The sequence below is a fragment of the Perna viridis genome, chromosome 12 (genome assembly GCF_037379345.1).
Source record: "Perna viridis isolate PV_CMFRI_1.1 ecotype Kerala chromosome 12, ASM3737934v1, whole genome shotgun sequence".
Taxonomy (NCBI): Eukaryota; Metazoa; Mollusca; class Bivalvia; order Mytilida; family Mytilidae; genus Perna; species Perna viridis.
Window position 1 is genome coordinate 5,452,666 of NC_142456.1, and position 22,236 is coordinate 5,474,901.

A 22,236-nucleotide genomic window follows, 5' to 3' on the forward strand; every position below is an offset into this window, starting at 1 on the left:
ACCGACTGTATCATTTTATCAAATGGATCCCAACAAATAGGTGATTGATAAATTGAAGTGTCGAACTCAATCAAACCATTACATCAAAATCTAAATATTTAATACTATCGAAACCCTAATTCAATTTAAAAGATGATATCATAAATTAAAAATTTAAAGATGGCTATTTGCCAGGACCTAACACATTGTTTGTGGCTTATTACAATAACCGTAGGATAAGGATAATCCCTTTGTATAACTTGACTTCAGTGGATTATCGGGGAGCTATAGTTAATCCTTCATTGCCAACAATTGTTGACCTTACATTGTTGCCTCTGGAACTAAAAGCAGTTGGGTGGTTCATTGGTAGAAATGTTACCTTCAACTTCTTTTCCAAGTTGAGAACACGAATAAAAGAGAAATGACATTTGTTGGAATAAGCGAACTTGACATGACTTTTTTCCCTCATATACTACAACTGTTGGAATACTGATATGTACATGTACAGTAACTACATGTACAAATGACATTAAATTTGGACCATAGTGTACATTATCCGAAATTGACTTTCTTGCGACACATCATATTTGCATGGTACTGTTACATGTACATATACATGAATTGTGTGAGTTTTAGGATTGAATTTCTAAAATGATTCTATCAAGATATGAGTGCATGCGACGACAGAACACTCAATCATTTTGCCCCTATTTTACTTACACGTGAGTTTTACTTTTCCTTTCAGTATGGTGGCGGTGACAATGATGTACTCGTGGTCACGGATGATTTGAGTCAGCACCGAGATGTTCTTCGCAACAGATTTCTAAAAACACAGGAAAGAATGATGCGAGAACCAACATTTAGTGCAGCCTTTAAGCAGGGTATTTCGACCATCAATGGAATGTCTCGGCTTTCCGATAAACTCCGGAATGTCACGATGTCCGATTTAGAGTTGCCTGATCGGACTGGCTGGCTATACGATCAAGGTGAACACAAACATGTATGGTGTGTGATCGCTGACATGCTATTTTGTGCATTTGACAGTGATTCTTCTGAAAAGCCGAATATCGTAGTTCTGTTACCCGGATGTTCAATTCGTTCACTTGTTTACCGGACAGAAAAGTCGAAAATTGTTTCATCTAAAACGATATCAGGATTAGATAAGTATCAAATTATTATTGACGATTGTTCGTCTAGGAAGAAGTATTTGTTCAGTGTAGATAATCATTTCGAGCAACAAGAATGGATGACACAGCTTAAAGATGCATCAAAACTAGACGACGACACTGAATCGAGTGTCGAAACCGACATCCGGCGTCATTCAATTGCTTGTATATCGTCACGGCCTCAAGGGTCTTTCACATCACCCACATACGCACCTTCCCCAAAAACAACAAGCGGAAGTCGATCTTACGCATGGAATGATTCTGCTGATGACAAGGACGAGGACATATCCGGTTGGAGCCGAAGTCAGCAGGTACGAAATTCTATAGGAGACATCAGGCGCAAGCTGCGTCGTGAAACAGAATCAGAGCATTTGAAACCAACTCCAATGAAAGCAACACATTTTGAGAAAGCAGAATCACAAGAAAAGAAAGTTAACGCTTTCAAGAAAATTCGTTCATTTGGAAGCTTAGAAAGTTTATTCCGCCCGAAAAGACGACATAGCAAATCAGAAGAGAATAGAGAAACCGGTTCTCTTGATGAAGTAAATAGTGGGGGCAGTTCTAGCCCAGACTCATCACTTCGGAAATCTCACAATAAACGCTTATCGCAATCTCTTGATTTTGGGAAATCGGAAAAAGGTCTAAGCAAAGGGTTAGTTCGGACGGCGTCTGATCTCAAGGACAAGTTACTGAAAAATTCACAAGACAAAAGCTCGAGTTCTAAATTTCGTTTGAAAGACTTAAAAGACATAAGTATATCGGGATTTTTACAATATAAACATTTGATTAAGTGGCAGAAAATATGGTGTGTCATAAATCGAGGATGTTTATATGGTTTCAAATCAGACCGAGATGACGAAACTGCCGAGTTTGTAGTAATATTGAACCGTTGTGAAGTTGCCTACATTTCCGACCAGGACAAACGTTACAAAAGATTATATGTGTTCAAGTTAACACAAAGAAACAAGAAAAGCATATACCTCAATGCTTGTGATTACGCAGATCTAAGTCGCTGGTTGCAAATTTTGCAAATGGAGTCAAGTAAAATTCAGTGCGATTCGGACTTAAAAGGAACAGAAGTGAATGGTTCTGTGACTCTTCGTAGTAAAAATGGCTTTGCGCGAAATTTTACAGATTCTGACTTGACAAAACGATATTCTCTTCCGAATGGTTTCGGAAGCGGAAGTGACGAAACATTTTCCTCATCTGCAGACGATAGTGATTGCGTTGGTGGTATTAACAACTACCACAAAGCAGTACCCCCACAGCATGACGAAACTTTAAAACAAGTATGGGAAAAAGACAAAAACTATCTATTCAACGTTGTGAGAGCAAAACTCAGCTCGTACAAGCAAAACAATGACATTACCAATAAAGATATAAATGGTTACAAAGGAGATGGTCTTCATATTGTTGTAGATGATAAATCGTTGACAGACGTTGGAAAAGCATCAGTGGTAAGTACCATATTTTACATGTACATGCCACTTTCTATTTTGAAAATTTATTCTCTTAATATTTAAAAGTGAGAAAATTAGTACAGTAAAACTTGTCTTAACAAAATCATATTTGGTTCTGTTTAAAGAGGTGTTCGGTTTGCTCAATTTCAAAATATATAAAAAAAAACGGTAATAGGTATAAAAAAAAGTGTGGTTTAGACCAGTTTTGCCTTTAATGCACGGTTCGGGTAGGACAGGTTTCATCGTATATATTAATGATCTCCATGGTAATACAGTGTATCATATATTTTTGAGGATACAGAAATACAACATTGCTAATGCACTTAGTCGTACCATTGTTAAAAGTTACACATTTATTTTTGTGACTATACGGCGAAAGTTAACCTGTACCGTATGGACCATACCGAAAGAGTCCTGGACGACGGAACACTTTCATTAAAGGCAACCCTACCACGGAATAAGCATTTATGAAAACCAAGAAATATTAAAGCTGGCATCTGTGCATTTAAATTTTGTGTGTCGCTTTTCTTCCTTCCACGATAAATTAATCATCATGCCTTTGTGTGCTGTAGGTACCATACATAGCCGCAATTGACATCCTCGCCTTTGATTATTCCTTTTGAGTTATTTTGGAAGATGACACATAAAAAGTAATTTTGATAATTTAATGATGCCAGTTATAATTATATTTTGCTAATTGGCTATTTTGCCATTGTGTAAATAAACTATATATTATTTCAAAACTACATGTACATGTAAATATACATGTCTCTGGAACTATGTGCTTAGACACTGAGCGTTTTTACAGGACACATAAGTGTCCATGCGACCATTTCTAACACGAGCTACTGTAGCTTATCAACTGGGAAATAGCTGTAACTTTATGAGAGGTACATGTACCTTGGGGCAGAATCGATTTGACAGACATTTTCAACCTGGAGTTTGCGAAATTGAATTAGTCGTTCGTTTTTCAATTATGCATGATGTTGGAGAGTTTTGTGTTCATTAATTTTGGTGTTCCAAGTGAACAGACAAAGAACCTGAATTACATGTATATAACGCAAACTGGCGCATTGTATGATTCCATGCGAGTTCTAAGATAAATTGAATGTGACTGTCATTCGTAACCATGGGGGTGAATTTAAATCAAGGAATTCAGTGTTAACAATTTACAACAAGGCTTAATGAATTTATATACGTTTGAAGTCGATCCTGGTTCTTTCCTTTTATCCTATCACTATTTTGCAATTGGACCATTATTTGAGGCGTAAAAAATCAAACAATCAATACGAATTGATTCAGTACATGAGAACTTTGATTTAAATTAATGTGTCATTAAAAATGACTTTTATAAGTGATTCAATTGAGAGGCGGGTTCCTAAAATATTTACATCGTACCATATATTTTATTTAATCATTATACAATTAATATAGGTACATAACTTGAAAACCCCGTTTATTTGTTCATGGACCAATTGGACCGACAGTTGTACAACGATAGATAACTCTATTACGATTTAGATATCATCTAGTCCTCGGGACATAGATATAACATATTCCACAATACTGCATGTATGCTACAAGGTAGGATTTTTTCAATGATTGTTTCCATTGCTTTGTTTTTGTTTTTTGTTGTTGTTATTTTTGTTTATGTATTTTTTTCTCTAGCGGAATGCTAAATACAGTTATATAACTTTAAATTGTACAGCTCGCTCATAAAGGGAGTTAATGTAATAGTACTTCTGCAATTAGCACGACTCAGATAACCATTTCTCCCATCGTTTATGTAAGAAATATATTTGAATTCGTAATTTGCTCTTTTTATTTAAGTCTCTCTTAGTTTTGATCAGAAAGGAGTGTTTTTAATATCTGTCCAATCCATATGAAATTCAGACATTGTCCATGGTAGAGGTGATTTTTAGTGTAGAAAAATCCACCGACAAAATACGCTTTTCCGGTCTTATACGCTATATTTTTTATGAAACGATAGCCATTTTTGTATTTTGATCTACATTTTTTAGAACACCATACATTCATCTTCTGATAAAATCAACCAAACCAAATCAAACCGAGAAACGATAACTCTTCCAAAGTACCAATTTCATGCACACTTTAGACTATATAACTTTTAACTCAAAAAAGCAACCTTAGACTGGCTACATGTATGTAAAAGTGAATGTACGAAGACAGTAAAAAGGCAAATTTTGAGGAATTGCCGGAAGTTGACTTGTTCCATAGGGACCTCTCTGGAAGAGCCAATATAAAGCCGCTCATGACCTTTCAGACGGTTCCGCATGAACATCTACGTAAAGGCGGCCCATGAAATATACAATGTACATATGGACATGCACATGACATGACCGACTGAGGCGCGTATGGACAAAGGATGTTGATATTGCCGATAAAAAGTATAACATTGTTTTTATTCAAATCAGTTCACCTTAAAAGAATTTAATCTGCAAATCTCATGTTGAGTTATCTAACTTCAATAAAAAACAATTGTAACGTATTTAGATCTATTTAGTATCTACTTAGATACGCCAACTCATTAGGTTATTTGACAGTTAACTGCCTAAGTTAATTATAAACACTTAACTTCACTTTGATCATAAGTAGGATTGATGACTTAAGATACACATGTTTAACTTACACTTATTCAGAGCGATGAAACGATATGAATTTCCTCCTCTTAAAACGAATTTGTAAATATATATAACTTCTTTTTTATGAGAATGGAGCTGTAATTATAGCGCTGTTGTTTATTTGCACTGGAACCAGGTGGTAATGAAAGTTCAAAGAATTTAACTCCAAGGCCAAAAATTACTTGTGGATTGTTTCTACCAGTCTCTATTTACTCAGGAAAGTTGCCAAAATCCAGAAATTTTGAATAAGGGAAAGTTTCGAACCAAACACTTTGAAAAGTGGGGGTCAGGCAAACATTCGCTCATTGTACCTTTATTTTGTACAAAATTCACAAAGTTTCTGACAAAAAGAGGAGTTCCATCTCTCGTACCCCTTTGCATTCGCCACTGATAGTGTACAAATGTTATTGTTGTCCTTTAACGATCTTAATGGAGGCCAATGAAATAGTTTTACATTAATTAAAGGTAAGAGATAAGTACATGTATTATAATTATTTAAGCTCCCGTGTGACCATCTATTCTTATTAAGACAGTAGATTATGTCGGGGTGTTAGGCGTCAGCTCAACCCCTCCAACAGATCTGCTGACTGTCTGGCGGTTAGTTATTTTATTCACGAGTAATAATGAATAATAGTGGATAGCAGGCTAGGCCTATATAAATCATATCCATACAAGGCAACTTACATTATATGGGGAAATGTAGAATTCAAAATATTATATGTAAAAGAATACGTTCAAAGAAAGATAATTCTATTTCCAATGGAAGATAAAAAAAAATATTCATTGTATAATTGTTTCAATGCTTTCCTTTGAAAAATAAAGTAAGATTGTACTTTTGAAAATTGAAATGTGTAAACATTTAGTAAAAATATGTTAGCCACAATATTGTGTCATCATTTTTTTAAAATTTTTACACTTAATCATATATCAAAAATTAAAAAGAGAATTTGAAAAGTTTGAAGTTTGACGGTTACAGGAGCTTATAACATTTTTGTACGATTTTGCTTATCTATATTATGTTAATCGTAAATGATATGCTGCATGCTCGGGCCTACTCATGACAATATACAAACTAACCGCCAGAGATTTAAGATAAGACTGAGTAGCATTGAAGTCGAAGAATATATGATCAGGCGCGTTCGTCGACTTTATACAAATACAGTTTGTAAACTTGTCCGCGTTTGAAAAAATAAAAGAAAACATGTTGGTGAACAATTACGCAAGTAAAAGGACTTTTACTTCCCAAACCTGATATATATTACTGTGAAACCTGTCTAAACTTGAAACCCGAGTAATCCGAAAATCTTCTAAACTGATGTCCGATTAATCCGAAAACCTGTCGAAACTGATGTCCGAGTAATCCAAAAAATCTGTCTAAACCGATGCCCGAGTAATCAGAAAACCTCTCTAAACTGATGTCTGAGTAATCCGAAAACCTGTCTAAACTGATGCCCGAGTAATCAGAAAACCTGTCTAAACTGATGTCCGAGTAATCAGAAAACCTGTATAAACTGATGCCCGAGTAATCCGAAAACCTCTCTAAACTGAAACCCGAGTAATCCGAAAACCTGTCAAAATTAATGCCCGTGTAATCCGAAAACCTGTCTTAACTGATGCCCGTGTAATCGGAAAACCTGTCTACATTTTGTAAATCAGACACTTGAAAAGGTTCCTTTATGTTAATTCAAATTTATTTTGAACTTTGGTTAACCGAAAACCAGTCTAAACCGAACAAAATATAAAGCAAAATCGTGTTCGGTCTAGACAGGTTTTATTTTACCATTATAAATAATTAAATACATATATTTGATGTTTAAGCATTTAAATCCGGTAACCCCCAAAAAGTGATTTCAAAGATTTGCCTCAACCCGGGTTGCATGTTTATGCGTTTGGTTTCACGAACACAATTGGTTTCAATGCGGATAATATCTCCTCTTAGGAAACATATTTTTGTTCTGCCAAGATTTTTCAGGTTTGGCCATAACTGGGATTATATTGTTAGGTGGGGAGTGAGTATAATGTTCCATGCATTATAAATCGTACATAACTCGAATTTGGAGGGATTAGAACATGTTTTCCTAATCTTATTTCATTGTGTCAGATATGCATTAATCCAATTAAAATTGACACGTGTGTCGTGGTAATCTGTGCAAACCTGGGAGATAATACCGACGAGAATGTCTGGCATTCATACTTATCTGGTGTAATTAGTGTTGGCGCTGAACAGAAAAAAATAATTCAAAGAACTATATTCGTGTAGCCCTTGCAAGTCTCGTCGCGTGACCCTATGAATTCTCGAGAATGGGTCCGTACACGGTACTCCCATACATACATTGGAAGTGGGTGTTAATATTGAGTTAAGACAACAATTTTATCATTGAAAACCTTCTGTGATAAAATAATTTACACTGTTTTTACACCATAGTTTAAGTAAACACAAAACAGAAAAAAATGCATTTTAATAACTACATGCACGCATGCATCTTAGTGATTTTTTTTGTGCCCAGAAGTAGCAGAAGTTGACAAAGGGATGTTCACACTATACTAACCTTATTTGAAATAATTGTTTTCAATGAATATGTTATTCGAATGGTGAAAACAAAAGTACCGAACTGTAAAATATAGACAGTAGTCAAATGGAATAGTCAAATGGAAAGTCCGTTTAACAAAGGACAATATCAGGGTAAAAACCGGAAATTTGAAAACCACCGCAATGGTCCTGACTTGATACAGGTTTTTAAAATGAAAGTCGGGTAAAACCCGCGGTTTTATAGCGCGTTAAACCTTTCACTTCCATAACGCTTTCTTATTGCCGGTACATTTCAACACAAATGGGCAGCATTAAATTGCAGCCACTCAAAATCGGTAAAACCAGTAGTCACAAGAATAAATAAGTGGAAATAAAAAGAACAAAATCAAAGAAAAAATCGGTAAATTCAAGACACGAGTTTCAAAACAATACCTGATCTTTGTGAGGAAGATGCATCAAGTTCATGATTGAATAATAATATACATGTACAAGTACAAAATACAGAAAAGTTAGTTGGTATACATTATGAATATTAAACATCTGTTTATCATAAACAGATTATTTTAAAATAAAATATGGAAATCGGAAATAAAACTTGTTCAGGCAGCGTATGGAACATATTTTCTAATAATCTTATAGTCCAAAAATCTCTCTGTAAGGCAACGGTGGGGTCTGGAGAAGTTAGAATAGTCGCTACTACTTCTTACAGTCCAAAAACCTCTCTCTAAGGCAACGGTGGCGTCTGGAGAAGTTAGAATTGTCGCTACTACTTCTGACAGACCTCAACAACTGAATAATATATATCATATGCATGAGAAACTGGTTATATTGTATTACTGCGCAAGGAAGGGAAATTATAATTTTAAAATCAAAATCGTCTCGCTTGTCATATATTTTTTGTAATAAGATGACTACTGTCGTCAAATTCAAGATGAATGTCTAAAAATGACACAGAGGAAGCTGTGTCAGTTGTCTTTTTAACTTCTACAATGTAGTTCTGGTGGATAAATAAACGGAAGCCATGCATATTCAAAATTTACTTAAAACATGGGTAAATCTCCTTGGACAAAATACATGATTTGGAGTTGAATACAAACGACCTTTTGAATCATGCATGTACATCTACTGTGAGCAAAGCATGCAAAAGAAAGGACTTACATCTACACTTTAACTTTGGAATTCGAATATTCACACTACATGTATAGTGCATTTGTCAGCCACCGGGGAACTACATGTACATGACATTTTAAAACTCGCCGAACATTTATATCAAATATATATAGTGCATTTGTCAGACACCGGGTTGTTTTTTTTTCTGTTAAAGTCGAATCCATTACACTGTATATAAATCGAAGGAGTAATTTAACATCGCCAAACTGATCCACTGTGACCAACAAGTTGATCAAACTTTATTGGTTCAAGTAACTCAAGTTGATCCGTATTTCACTGTTTATCGAGTTAAGTTGATCCAGATTTCTTTTTGATGAATCAGTTTGATTCAGATATGTGTTGATCCATGTGTAAAACTTTTGCTTGTTGTTAGGTTCATATCCTTATTGGTAATCAAAAAGGTTTTTTTTCATCAGCGTGCATGACGATCAGGTTTTAATTTAACTTAGTTCTACTATGTTAAGTACATGTACAGTTATTTGACTAAAAAATGATGTCGTAAACCCTACATGTAGGTCAATTTTAAGACAAAATTTTTGTACTGTGAGTTTTAAATTCACACTAACAACGCCTTGTGTAAATACTCAGTGACAAAGTTCTGTTTTAATTAGTTTATTTTTTTGCCAATAAAAACAGACATCAAAGAAAAACACCTGTACTTTTGGCAATCAAGCTGTTACAAGGACAGATTATTAAACATTTTCTTTATTATCAGAAAGGGTAACTTTTGAAACAAATTGATTTTTAATCTCTTATGAAGTAACTCTCAAATTGTAGCAGACGTTAGGAATGCTTGGAAGAAACTTTGCCATTTCCGGTATTTGTATGGATAAAATTAAAGATTATTTAGTTATAAAAGGGCATGCGGGAGTCACTTGACATAAAGTATATGCATAAATGAAAATGTATAACATGAAGATAAACAGCTGTTGGTACTCGCGTAACAGCTTCTCGTGACAAACAAAAGGGCTAGTTCAAGTTTACTAAAATTATAATCTTGAATTTTACAGAAATCTATCTACATAATGGTAAATTTTTATACCGTCTGGGTTCAAATTTCTGCAATGACATTTGTTTCTGGATGCTAGTATAAGTGACCGTCTAATGGTTAGTATTTTGTATCAAAAGTATCAATTTGTTATTTGTAACTTTTTTTATGTATCTTCATGGGGGTCATTTGTATAACCAAGTAGGTTTTGCTTGTCATGGTACTTACGTTAATTAGTTGGGTTCTTAATTCGTTGAAGATAAAGCGTGAATCAACCGCAGAAGCCTACTTTTTGTGTGCATGAAGAACGGTTAAATGCTGGTTGAACCTAACTGTACGAGGACCAATCAGAAAACATTGTTCAAAACCAAAGATCTAAGTACACAGATATTTGTTAGTTAGATTCAGCATATATCTGAGACCTTATTGATCCGTAATTTCTAAACGATTACAGGAGCATAAGCCCTAAAGTCACTACCAACCTCTGGCCTTAAAAAAAAAGAAAACAGAATTTTACTTGGTTCAGTCCAACAGATTATTTTTTACCAATGCGATACATTATAAGAAAAAACACAAATATGATATTTTAAACTAACGTAAAACACTGTATAAAATGACTATTGACCGAACATGCAAAACGATGCCTCCCTTTAAATTCACATTGATTTATAATCATATTAATAATATGGGTCTTTATGATATGGAACCTTGTGGTATAAGTTGATTAAAGATCTTCATCCGACACTGAAACTATTTTTTCTGCGATCAAATCGAGGTCATTCAAAATAAATCTCCCTGCAGGAAACAGACACAAAGAACTGGCAACACTTGCGTATCTTATGTGTATATGCCGTATATTTTCACTATAAAATCGTAAGCGTAAGAGATATATCTTTTTACGATCTAGTAAAAAAGTATACCCTGGTATTTTCATTAACAAAATTCAGGTTGAGGATGACTGGTTCACGGTTGTGGGCTGGTGACAACTTAAACAGTAATACTACTTTGAAATAAATGACGGCCATAAAAACATCAAGAGATGAGATAGGTAAAATGTCATCAAGCAGAACATTGAAGATCTACCACTAAATACAGAATGCGAATCGAGTTGTATATTTTCATTTCAGGCATTAGGTATTTTCATGAGGCAAAACCGATCATCTTCCAAAAACATCATGATACAAGTCCTTTGAGCTTTTTTTTGTATCGAAAATAGAAACTGAGCTAGATAAAAAAAAACAAGATATCATATAATGTCTCATGGACTGAAATTGCTCCTGTCACATGGATGTTAATAGAATAAGTGCATACTTTATATGATGAATCGGGAAGACTTTAACTTACCTACAACGTAACTGTCATCTCAGTGGGCAGTTTGAGTTTTAAGAAAAATCATATTGTAGAAAAACTTCTATTCTGAATGAAGATACTTAATTGCCGAAAAAATTCTGGTTCATGTAGGTATTTCGAATTTTCGAACTTTCGCTTAATATCATGAATCTTTAGAAAACTGAACTGATAAATATTGTTCTATTCACAATACAAACGCATTATGCATAAGCGTACATTTTAACTATTTTATATTTCCAAAATGACAGGAATCACGCTATTTGGACCAATACAGATAATTATAATTTTATATTGATATTTTTTTTTTCGATATGTAAGCATTTCTTTTATTCGCACATGAACCATAGTGATTGGACCTCAGGTACCGTAACAGTCTCCTCCGACTACAAACTGTGGTGTAACTTTAAAGTCACATAACGTCATTTTTCAGATATAATGTGATTTTATGCAGATTAAAATTGTCAATTATTTTTATATTGTGAATGACAGTTATGAGGATTTTTAATTCAGTGGTGTGTAAATCGGGTGATTTGTTGAAAATTTTCGTGGATATTTTGGTTGTGTTTGCTTTACGAATGTCCTACGAATACCGCCGTCACTTATAGAGAAAACTCGATCTGTGTTTTAATATGAACGTTTGGAATTTCTTTATGTTTTGGTGTAGTCATTTATAGACTTCAATTTGTTTGACAAGCTTAACACATTGTTTATACAAGTTGCATTGACATGCAAATATTTTGGGAACAGTTTTAATAATATTGAGGAGTTAGTGCAAACAATTAGCTAGATGATAAGGTATGGAAGGTCCTCTTCGATATTCTGGCGTAAATTACCTTTTTATGGATATTCTTATGCTTCAATTACCTAGATAAGTGTGAAAAGGGACGACTAATTACGCTTATTTTATATAATCATGTTTGTAAATTTATGTAATGTTTATTTGTCCATAATCATGGACCATTCTTAAGCATAAACTCTCAACTGGTTCAAGTAGACTTGCGATTTACGGGATTATAATGTTCATAGCGGGAGTAATCTATCTCTTCTAAAAACACGGTCCGAGTGATAAAGGAGGGTCGTAATATCTCCTGTCATTAAAAACAAGTCATTGGCGTATAGTTTGTGGAATTTGTGTAATAAATACGAACAAGTAAATGTGGGTAAACCAGGAATTGTATTATTATAGTTGTACCGAATGTTGCCTTAATATTGGGACTATCAATCTTCCCTCTTTAGATGGATGATATGTTATCGTGAGGAATAAGTTAAATAACTGTGATATTCACACAACAAGAGAATTTATTACAGGTTTGATTTTCATATAATTGTTACATTTTAGAAAGTCATGGTTTGATTAAGCATTGATAAGATTAGATTTGAGTCAATTTGGTACCGAATTTTGGAAATTTAGATCTTTGAACTAAATGAAATTCGATCCACGAAAGTAAACTTTATAGAAGAAATTGGATACTCTAAATTAAAAGTAGAAAAAGAAAGTGAGCCTACGGACGCGTTTATAAGGAGACTAAAAGGGATGTTATTATTCACGCTTTTAAATCGCAATTGGAAATTGATATAATACTTTAACGTTATGGAGGAAGTACCTCGATCAAGACTTTATCGTAGAATTTCGGACGCTGGAATTACTGCTACTCTTTCTGTAGGACAAAGAAACCGAGAACGCTCTGATACAATTGGGAGTTTACCTAGCTCTAGAAGACTGATAATGGCACCCACTTGGAGTAGACTTACCAAGGTAGTAATGTCCTAATATAATATATAAAGAACAAGTGATTTCCTTAATAAATATTATAGTACAACAGTGTGATTTAAGGGTGTTTCAATTGCAGTAAAGCGTAATTGTCTAAATAATAAGCTTTGAAGACTTGAATATCATTCAAAAGGGCGTTTGTACGAACCTATCACGCTACTTTACCCGCCCATCCCTCTTTTCCACCCATTTCCACATACAGAAAAACAGATAAACGTATACGGTATGGTGCTGATCATTCTTATACATATCGCTTTGGGAAATTACTCTGATGTTGTCTTGCTATGATGTTTTTTGCGACGAGTTTGTACTGAATAAGCTTTAAAAATTCGCGTGTCGCGATTCATACGCCGTAATAGTTCATTTCGAAGATATTTTTTCTCGATGCACTAAATATTTAAGCGACTCAATAATGATGATATACATACATGTACATGTAAATGTTTGATTTTGTAAACCAATATCGCGTCGTATATAGCCCCTTAAGTTCATGGCACTTGTTTCTTGTTTGTTGAAAAATCCAACTATCAATAAATTTTAAGTATTGAGGACATGCAGTAAATATTAAATATGTACTTATTGAAATAGTCCGAAATAAATCTTCCCCAATTTATCTACCTCCCACAGGTATTGATTGTGAAAAATTGAGAAAAGAGAGTACATTTTTTGTTTGTGAGTGAGGGGTCTTGCACGGACGGTCTTTTTGTTTTGTAAAATCAAGGCATTTTATGTGTGTATCTGGCTTATGAATAATAATAATTGTATGATTAAAAATGCAAAATCTGTTTTAAAAAGGCGTGTAGGTTAAAGATGATTTAAATAACAGTTTGCACTCGGTTTAGATGCACCATTCTAACCGGGGGAAATGTGGGGGGGGGGTAATAGCAAGTTATATGGGTTTTGAGGTTCTCTGTTCCTTAAAACGTTTTAGCTGCATGTAATGTACGACTTACATGCTGCACATAGCAATGAAAGTAGCTAATTAAAAGCTGGCTTCCATTGGCTTCCATTGGCTGATACGGATTGGTGGAAAGCTCGAAGAATGGTAAGGTTTGAATAAGGGGTCAGAAAGAAGAAAGAATGTAGCTAAATAGCGAAAATGAATGAGTTTCTAAAGTAGAAATTTTTGGGAAATTAATTTAAATGAGGGAAAAGTAATGTTCTAATCTAATGATTATATACATGTTGATTAACAGAACAAGGTTTGCAAACGACCTTAACATTGTCACTAAACTGACATGTAGACTGTGCATATATGCACATTGTACATATAACGCATTGAGGGATTTGTATTTATATTGTACTACAGAATTGTACTATAACACCTACATTTGTCTTTTTTTTCTAATTAGATGTACATATAAAGAATTCATTGACATTTATATGTCACAATATAGTGTAATTAAAACGTTCTTTCTCGGAACATCTTTGATTTATGTACATACTGACCTCACGTGACCTGTCGTAACTCCGTATTGCCACCGATCTTATTTTTTTAATCCCCTAGTACATCTACTTGGGATTTACTAATTTCTATAATTACTTTCTAAAACGTTTTCTTATGCTGTGAATCATATCTTAACCGAAATATGAATAAATTGGAGACCTGCACGTGTCAACCAGACACCAAAAGTCCTTCATGTTAGTTCAGATGTATTCTGAACCTTGGAAAACTGAACACTCGTCTAAACCAAACAAATGCAATATTGTGAAAGGGGCTAGATTTCTTTGTACGGTTCATTATAAATATCATAATTAATTTGAATGTTATTACTTCATGTAGTACATGTGTACCAGAGCTTCGGATAAGAGGTCACAGTTAGACTTTTTCTTTTTTGCTGACAATTTAAGTTCATGTCCCAACTCATTTTGTAATCTTTAAGAGCATTATAAAGTCCAAAAGTAAAATTTTTATGAATCAAATTTCAAAGTTTACAATTATTTAAAAATAATCGAGTTTTTCCTCTATTAAATATGTAAATACAGCCATGCTCAATGGTATAAATGTGGGATTTCAAGTGGAAGGGAGCTTTCTAAAATGAATTTTTCAAAGGACGACACTTTCACAGATCAGTTAAAATGGTCCTTTAGTAACTGTTAGATCTTTTTTTATTGTGATAGTGAAATACCGATACTTGTGCGAGGGAAGGAATCATCAATTTCTGTGCCATTAAAAGTATATCAAACGTATAATAGATGTCGTCGACAAGGCTATTATCTCTCAGTTCTCCGTCAAATAAATGCTCTGACATTTCTAGTATGTTTGTTTTGGAATGGTTTTTGAATAAATCGGTTGTCATTTACGGCCTGTTACACGGTTGTTCCTGATTGTTTTCATATTGGTCGGGATCTGAGAAGGACAAAAAATCGTTGTTGGTATATTTTGTTACGATAAAACCGATTCATAAAGTAAGTATTTTTTATTTTGCTTGTGGTCGTGAGTTATTTTACGATAATAATTGGTTTTTTTTGCTTTAAACGGTTGTTTCGTGCGAAGTCTTCAATGGAAGGAATTCAGTGTTGCACACGTGCAACCACTAGGTCATGTAATAATTTCGCCTGAACAAAATTGAAACAGTCAATCGATATATTGTTCCGAATTATGATACGGCTGGGTTGGTTTGGTGACAGGTTGTTGCCAACAGCGCCTGACTTTTGAAATTCACTCTAGACGCTGCAGTCAGCCCTCTCAGAAAATGAAAGAATCTTGCAGATCCGGGAAAATTGAACGATTTTACGTGACGTTATCTGATTGTCAAACGACGTATGATGTCAGTAACGACCGAGAATTTCGAAAGGCCTTTCTGCAGTGGTTAGTAAAAGGGGAAACGAACGTCTGCCTCTGAATGGAGCTTGGGTTGTTGCATCATTTGAGACATGTTTGTCATCCAATATTTATTTAGATGAATGTCTCTTCTGTGATGAATTTAAGTCGTTACAGTTGATAAAGTCGATACTACCAACATGAGGCAAACGCCTACAAAGCTTCACATGAAATACAAGTTGAGAATATAACCACGTATATACATTAATTTCAATAATTCTGAGATTAAAATCATATTTGAAACAGATCTTGATGCTCAGTAACGCTTCATTGTTTTGAAAAATGTCTATTAAATACATGTACTTCTTCCTGTTGTGTTTTTCTGACAAAATGTTTCGTACATCGTTTTTAAAGCCAGCACTGCACGTATCGTGTGTTCTTTCTGCAAAGGCGGCTTATAACAGCGGCAATTTTAGAAACAGCAATAGCGATAATACATGAATTACTAATATACTCAAAACTAAATTAAAATATATGTTACATGTAAATACTTTATCACAGTGGCAACCTTTTTGTGCCACGTTGTTTTTTTTAACAAGGACAAGCATTAATTAAACTGAAAGTTTATGTGGTGAATTCTAAACCAGCAAGGACTAATTAGCGATGAGTAATTTATTTTTTTTAATGTAATTCCACGTACAAAGCTTTTATTGCTTTTGAGTATTTACATGCTGTTAAGTTTCAGCTTAAAATTGTTTCATTCACCTGGTTTCATTGAAGTTTCACCTGCACCAAGCAATTTATCAAAAAGATGGGGTTTAATTTAATTTAAAATATAGTTAGAGTAAGTAGAGATGAAGGTTTTATTCTGGATTTAGATTGTTTTACTTTGTAGGTGTATAATGATACATCAATTTGTTTTATAATGGTCTTGATTAGGATTTTATGTTTGATTTAGATTGCGGTCATACAATTCATGTATCATACAGAATTACAAATCGCTTAAAGTAAATCCAGATTAGTGAAATAAATAACCCATTATTTTTTCTGCTTCGTTTATTATTAGGATAGTTCTATACCGATGCAAGGCCGCATCAAATACTCGAAAATACCCTGAAGTAAAAAGGACGAAATTACTCTGTAGCCACATTATGTAACGTTTAGGTCATGTTTCATCATACAATTATCCAGCGTGTTAGTGACATTTGCCTCTGCCTGCGGCCTCGTGATCTTTCGTATTATTAAGTGAAATGATTGGACAAACAATATTATTATGTACAAAACGACCGACGAACCAAAACGGACATTGTTTAGCTTCATCGAAAATTGTCAACAAACTTTGAGACTGAACGACCCCGAACTTATCCCATGTTGTTATTATAATGTAAACTGGCATATGTGTCTGTACAGACTTATTTTATTGACATGAAGAAAAGGCTCTAAGCTAGGCTTCTAGATTAAATAACCCGTCCATGTACCCAAGGACTGATTGATCGGGGGACGGGGGACATTTCGTGTTGCACTCATGACTTATTTTATACCTAAATTTCATACAACTAACTTAAATCGGACTAAGTTTAGAAATATTTGCATGCGAGTGCTGAGTGTTCCGAGTAGCTTATTTCCATGTTTGAGAACATGAGGAATTTGTCCGAATTTCATCATGTCTGCAAGCTTGGAAATTGGGCAATGATATTATTTGAAATATCACTTTTTAATAAGATCAATCTATGATGCATCAATTTGCACTTACATAACTTGACTATGCATATTGAATCCATAACTAAAATGTGAAGAAATGGGTTATTATTTGGCATAGATGGTCGATTGTCCTTTTTATTTACCGTTCAACGCCTTCCTTTTGTAAGCTTCACTTTCATATCTACATCCTGATCAAATACTCCATAAACTTTAAAATAAGAGGATATTTCCATTAAATGAAATTTTCGCATTCAATAGCAGTAACTTCACCTTCAAAAGCTTCATATTAAAATTTGATTTCGGTTCATATATATTCAATGCCATACACAGTATCAGGATATTAAAGTTAATGCATGATGTTTTCATAAGTATTTTTGCAATGTCATTAAAATAGATTATAAAAAAATAGAGCGTGAAAATAATTTAAGTCGTAAATATTATAAGTATGTATTCTGGATAAAAATCTTGTTATCAATAAGAATAAACGAGGAGACAGCAATTTCCAAAGGGGGGCTCCGTAAATTTCACGTTTTTTATCTTTATACAAGTAATTAACCAAACTTTTCCCGAATTTTGTCATAGAGAACTGTATATTAATTTTGCATCATTTATTAGAATTCTTGTTACATTGCTATGAAAACCAACCTTTCATCCGTTAGATACTTTATATCTTGATACTGTGTTGTGCATTATTTTTATGTTTTGTAATTATTTTATGTATTGTTGTGTGATTTGTATGCTATGATAGTGTCCTCTTGTACACCTATGAGGTTTCAAATAAAGTTGTCTTGTCTTGTCTTGAATTCAGGGGCAGGCCCTTAGAACCCATTTCCGAAATTATGGATCCGCATTTTATTATTTTATTCGTATAATTTATATTTTTTTCTGCATTTTGGCTTGATTTCAATATGTTTTGGAACAGAATCGGTTCAGAAATATACTGTTCTTGGACGCGGGTACACATTTAATTCATTTGATTATGACGCTAAAAACTTAAATCTAGGACCAAATCTGATTTACTTCTTTAATTAACAAGTTTAGTAACACGATAATTACAATGAAAAGTCAAGAGGGCACTGTAAGCGTTTAAAAATGAAATTGAAAAAAATCCTCGACTTGATTTACTTATACTTAACAATGACGAATTTTAGTTTTTGCCATGTAGACACATCTAGCATTTTTGCTAGAAAAAATAAATGTTTTGTATTAGGCGTATGAATGAAAGAGCATTTAGATTTTCTCCATTTGCTTGTGTCCGTCCCAGCCTATGTGTATCCGTATATGTTAAGATGGTGTTACAGTGTTTGGATGTTTTTTTAATGTGCTTTGTCACTTTGTCACATGAAATTAAAGTACATGGAAGATCACGATTTTTTTAAAATCCTTTGAATTAATAGACTGCAAATGAACAGAATTCTAAAATTGAAACGTCCAAATAACATGGTCCAATGAATACAAGTATTCATAGATCAATTTTCGTCTTTGCAAGTATACGGGATCATTACATCAATAGAATGGTTTCACAACGACTTTAGGTCTGTCTAAACTGAACCATCGAGGTAATACTCTTTAAACCACCAGGTACGTGTGCTGCGTTCCTACCCATTTTCAACATGTTAACTGTTCTTGTCATCAATACAAATTTAAGTGACTTGTATTTTGTGTGTTGCATAATGATTTCTGTATTTAGTTTGAATTATGATTGTTTGTATTGTCAACCATTCCTGATATGGGGGCCTTTTAATTTGGAAATATTTTTTTTTCTTCTTCTCCTTCCTCTTACACTTCCAAATAATGTAAAAGCACGTCCCACTGCATTGCTTCGTTGCCCAGATGTTCAATTAAATTAGTGATGGCTTGAGGATCGGACCTCTCAAAAAATTGACCTTGGACTTTTAGAATATCAATTATCTGGGTTCTGGCCTGGGTTTCGAGAATTTCCTCATGTCCTGTTTTTTCCTCAAATCTTCAAGTGATCTGATTGGTCGAAATTTGAAAAATCTCAATCTGAGGTGTTTTATAAAACCGGACCCTCGACCTTCAACTAGCACATCATTAGAACATTTTCTTTTCATAAAGTGGACCATTTATTTGAAACTAGCAAAAGTCAAGGACTTTCCAGACTTGAAAATAGATTTGAACCCGTGAGTCACAAACAAGGAACGAAGGGACCAACACTTACTGACAACACTTGATCGTGCTCACTTTGACGAACTAAATGTACAGATTGATTCATTGGGTACATGTACCTTATTGCAGGTAGTTTAGCCGGGCAATGTTCTAAAATCTATTTCTACAAGTTCCTGTAATCAGTATACATGTACTATGCTGTCTTTTGATATTCTAAATATGTCTTATTAGGCAATATTCCCGCGGTTTGATTTGGGCCAGGGACTTTTAATTGAAACCTTGCTTTGTTAAATATTTTACCGCATTGTTTTGTCTACGCATGTAGCATTGACAATTAAAATGCGTGTCGTTCCGCACAGTTCAATTTTATTTTTTATTTCCGATTTAAAGTTTTAGAAATTAAGCTGATTAAAAGTTCGTCTCCCTTGGCCTACCCTTAATAAATCCATATTAACACACGTAGCATGCAGCGAACTTTACCATTATTTTGTAATCGGAGTTGAACAATGCATAATTAAATTATATCAACACATTTTATGGATTTTTATGAAACATAGTACATGTTTTAACAAAAAATCGCTATGAACAAGTCAAAGTGGAGGATAATATTGACCCGACTTAGCTGTTTACAGGTACTGGCTATTTTTTTTTTATTCGTCTAGTTCCACATGCCTTGTATTATTAGTCAGGTAAGTTCATCTAATTTGTTTCATATGCAACTAAACTGACTATCAAATTATTAAATCCATTAATGTGATGTATAAAGTTTCATTCTAAATTAAATTTCAATGCAATGGTTTGATCATAGTAGGGAATATTGACAAATGCTCAGAATATTTAAAAAATTGACCTGTCCCTAGACAGATGCAAATGTGTTAAAACACTCACACACATAAAATAAACGCTTTAATAACGCTCCTATGTCTCAAGCCATTGCCATTTAATGCGGTCAGTTTTATTGCCTCAAAGGATGGTTCCAAAGGAAAGTTCAGTATGAAATATGTTTATTTTATCCAACGATTTCAATTTCATGTGATATTAATTGTGACTTAACCAATCTTAACACCTCGAACTTTGCCTTTCTATGTTTCTCATACCTCTTTAGTTAAATTCCAGTCTTATCATCTCGCTTTGTTTTTTAACCTTTAACAAATCTCAATGAGTCTTAAACTCTTCAAGGATCGCGAAAGCCGACACTAAGAGTTCTTGAAAGTGGCTGGCAGACGGAAATGTAAATAAAATAATCAATCACTAAAATACCCAATGATTAAATATTTGTCTGTAAATCGTAAATATCCCTGAACAACCCCTTAAGTGAAGATTTGTGACAGTTAAATGTAAGGTTATGGGGTTTTATTGAGAGAAATTACCACACGTAAACAGTGATAATGGGGATGACGAAACTACGCTATATCTAGTGTAGTTAACATTTTCACGTCATCGCATCTCAATCATTCGTTTCTCGGCATTCTGCTTCGATTGATACACTTGCCAAGCAGGTAGGTTTCTTTTCCTTTCTTATATTAAATAAATGCATGGACATATTCTTAAATTTCATAAAACTTATTGACATATACTAAAGTCTTGATTCTGAGGGGGTGATCGGCAGTTTTTTAATATAAATATTTTTGCATGGAAACATTAAATATTTTTGCCTCCACTGTCTAGAAAATTGAGAGAAAAAAATAATGTGACCTCCATTTGAAAATATTTTTTGCCCCACCAAAACTGCCAGCCCCTTCAAAATTAAATGGTCGTCCCCTTAACTGATTTGGTATTTCTCTTGCATTTTATTTGAGTTTCCCATTTTTAAGTAATAATTTTAATTTCACGAATTTTATCGACGGCACTCTGTATGTCTTAAGCCTTTAAGTTAAAATATACCGGTTACAGCTTGGATGTTTTACTTTCATTTTATTTGACCTCGTTTTGATTGCTTCGCCATTTTTTAAGTATTTTTTTTATTGCTGTCAGGTTACTTCTGTCAATTGTCAGACATTTAGACTTTAAGCAGAAAAGGCTTTCCCTACCGGTGCTCATACTCCATGCTCCAAATTTTTAGTTGAGTCTAAGTTGCTCATTTACCTTTGTTTCTTTATGCGTGTTATTTTGGTTATTTCATGTCTTTTTTTCTATTGTGTTTGTCTGTTTTCATTGTCTGGCCTTTTTTCTTTGAATATATTCTCTTGATTACCGCTCGAATCTTTTGGCCGTTGATTATTCTTGAATATGTTGCTTTTGAAGATGTAGGTTCAACGTCTCTTAAGCTGATAGTTTTCAAAGTCTTTATACTACATTTAAAAAAGATAGAAAACAAAACACTGACTGTTTTATGCTGAGTATTCCAAACGTCCATTGACCATCAGCAGCGGATAGGGGAGGCTTTTGGTGGTTGATAAAATTAGCAAATTATAGATCAGCACCCTTTTTTATAAAGGACTGGACCACTTGTCATTTTATACGTACAGCAATGTTTATTGACACTTTTTCATTTTACTTTAATTAGTTTTGCTCAAGTAACATATAGATCATTTTACATGAACTTCTTTGAAAGGTAGAATTGACATGAAAGACTTGATGATAAC

The 22,236-nt window shown here is 33.8% G+C and overlaps 1 protein-coding gene across 3 annotated transcripts in view; it reads left to right on the top strand.

Annotated features, from left to right (window-relative positions):
• LOC148600963 (uncharacterized) overlaps window positions 1-22,236 on the top strand; it is a 62,191-nt gene that overhangs the window by 25,064 nt on the left and 14,891 nt on the right. For all 3 annotated transcript variants that reach the window (XM_088554715.1, XM_088554717.1, XM_088554718.1), the window contains one exon: window positions 725-2,602. In XM_088554715.1, the coding sequence (XP_088410841.1) occupies window positions 725-2,602 (1,878 nt within the window). The remainder of the gene's footprint in view (window positions 1-724; window positions 2,603-22,236) is intronic.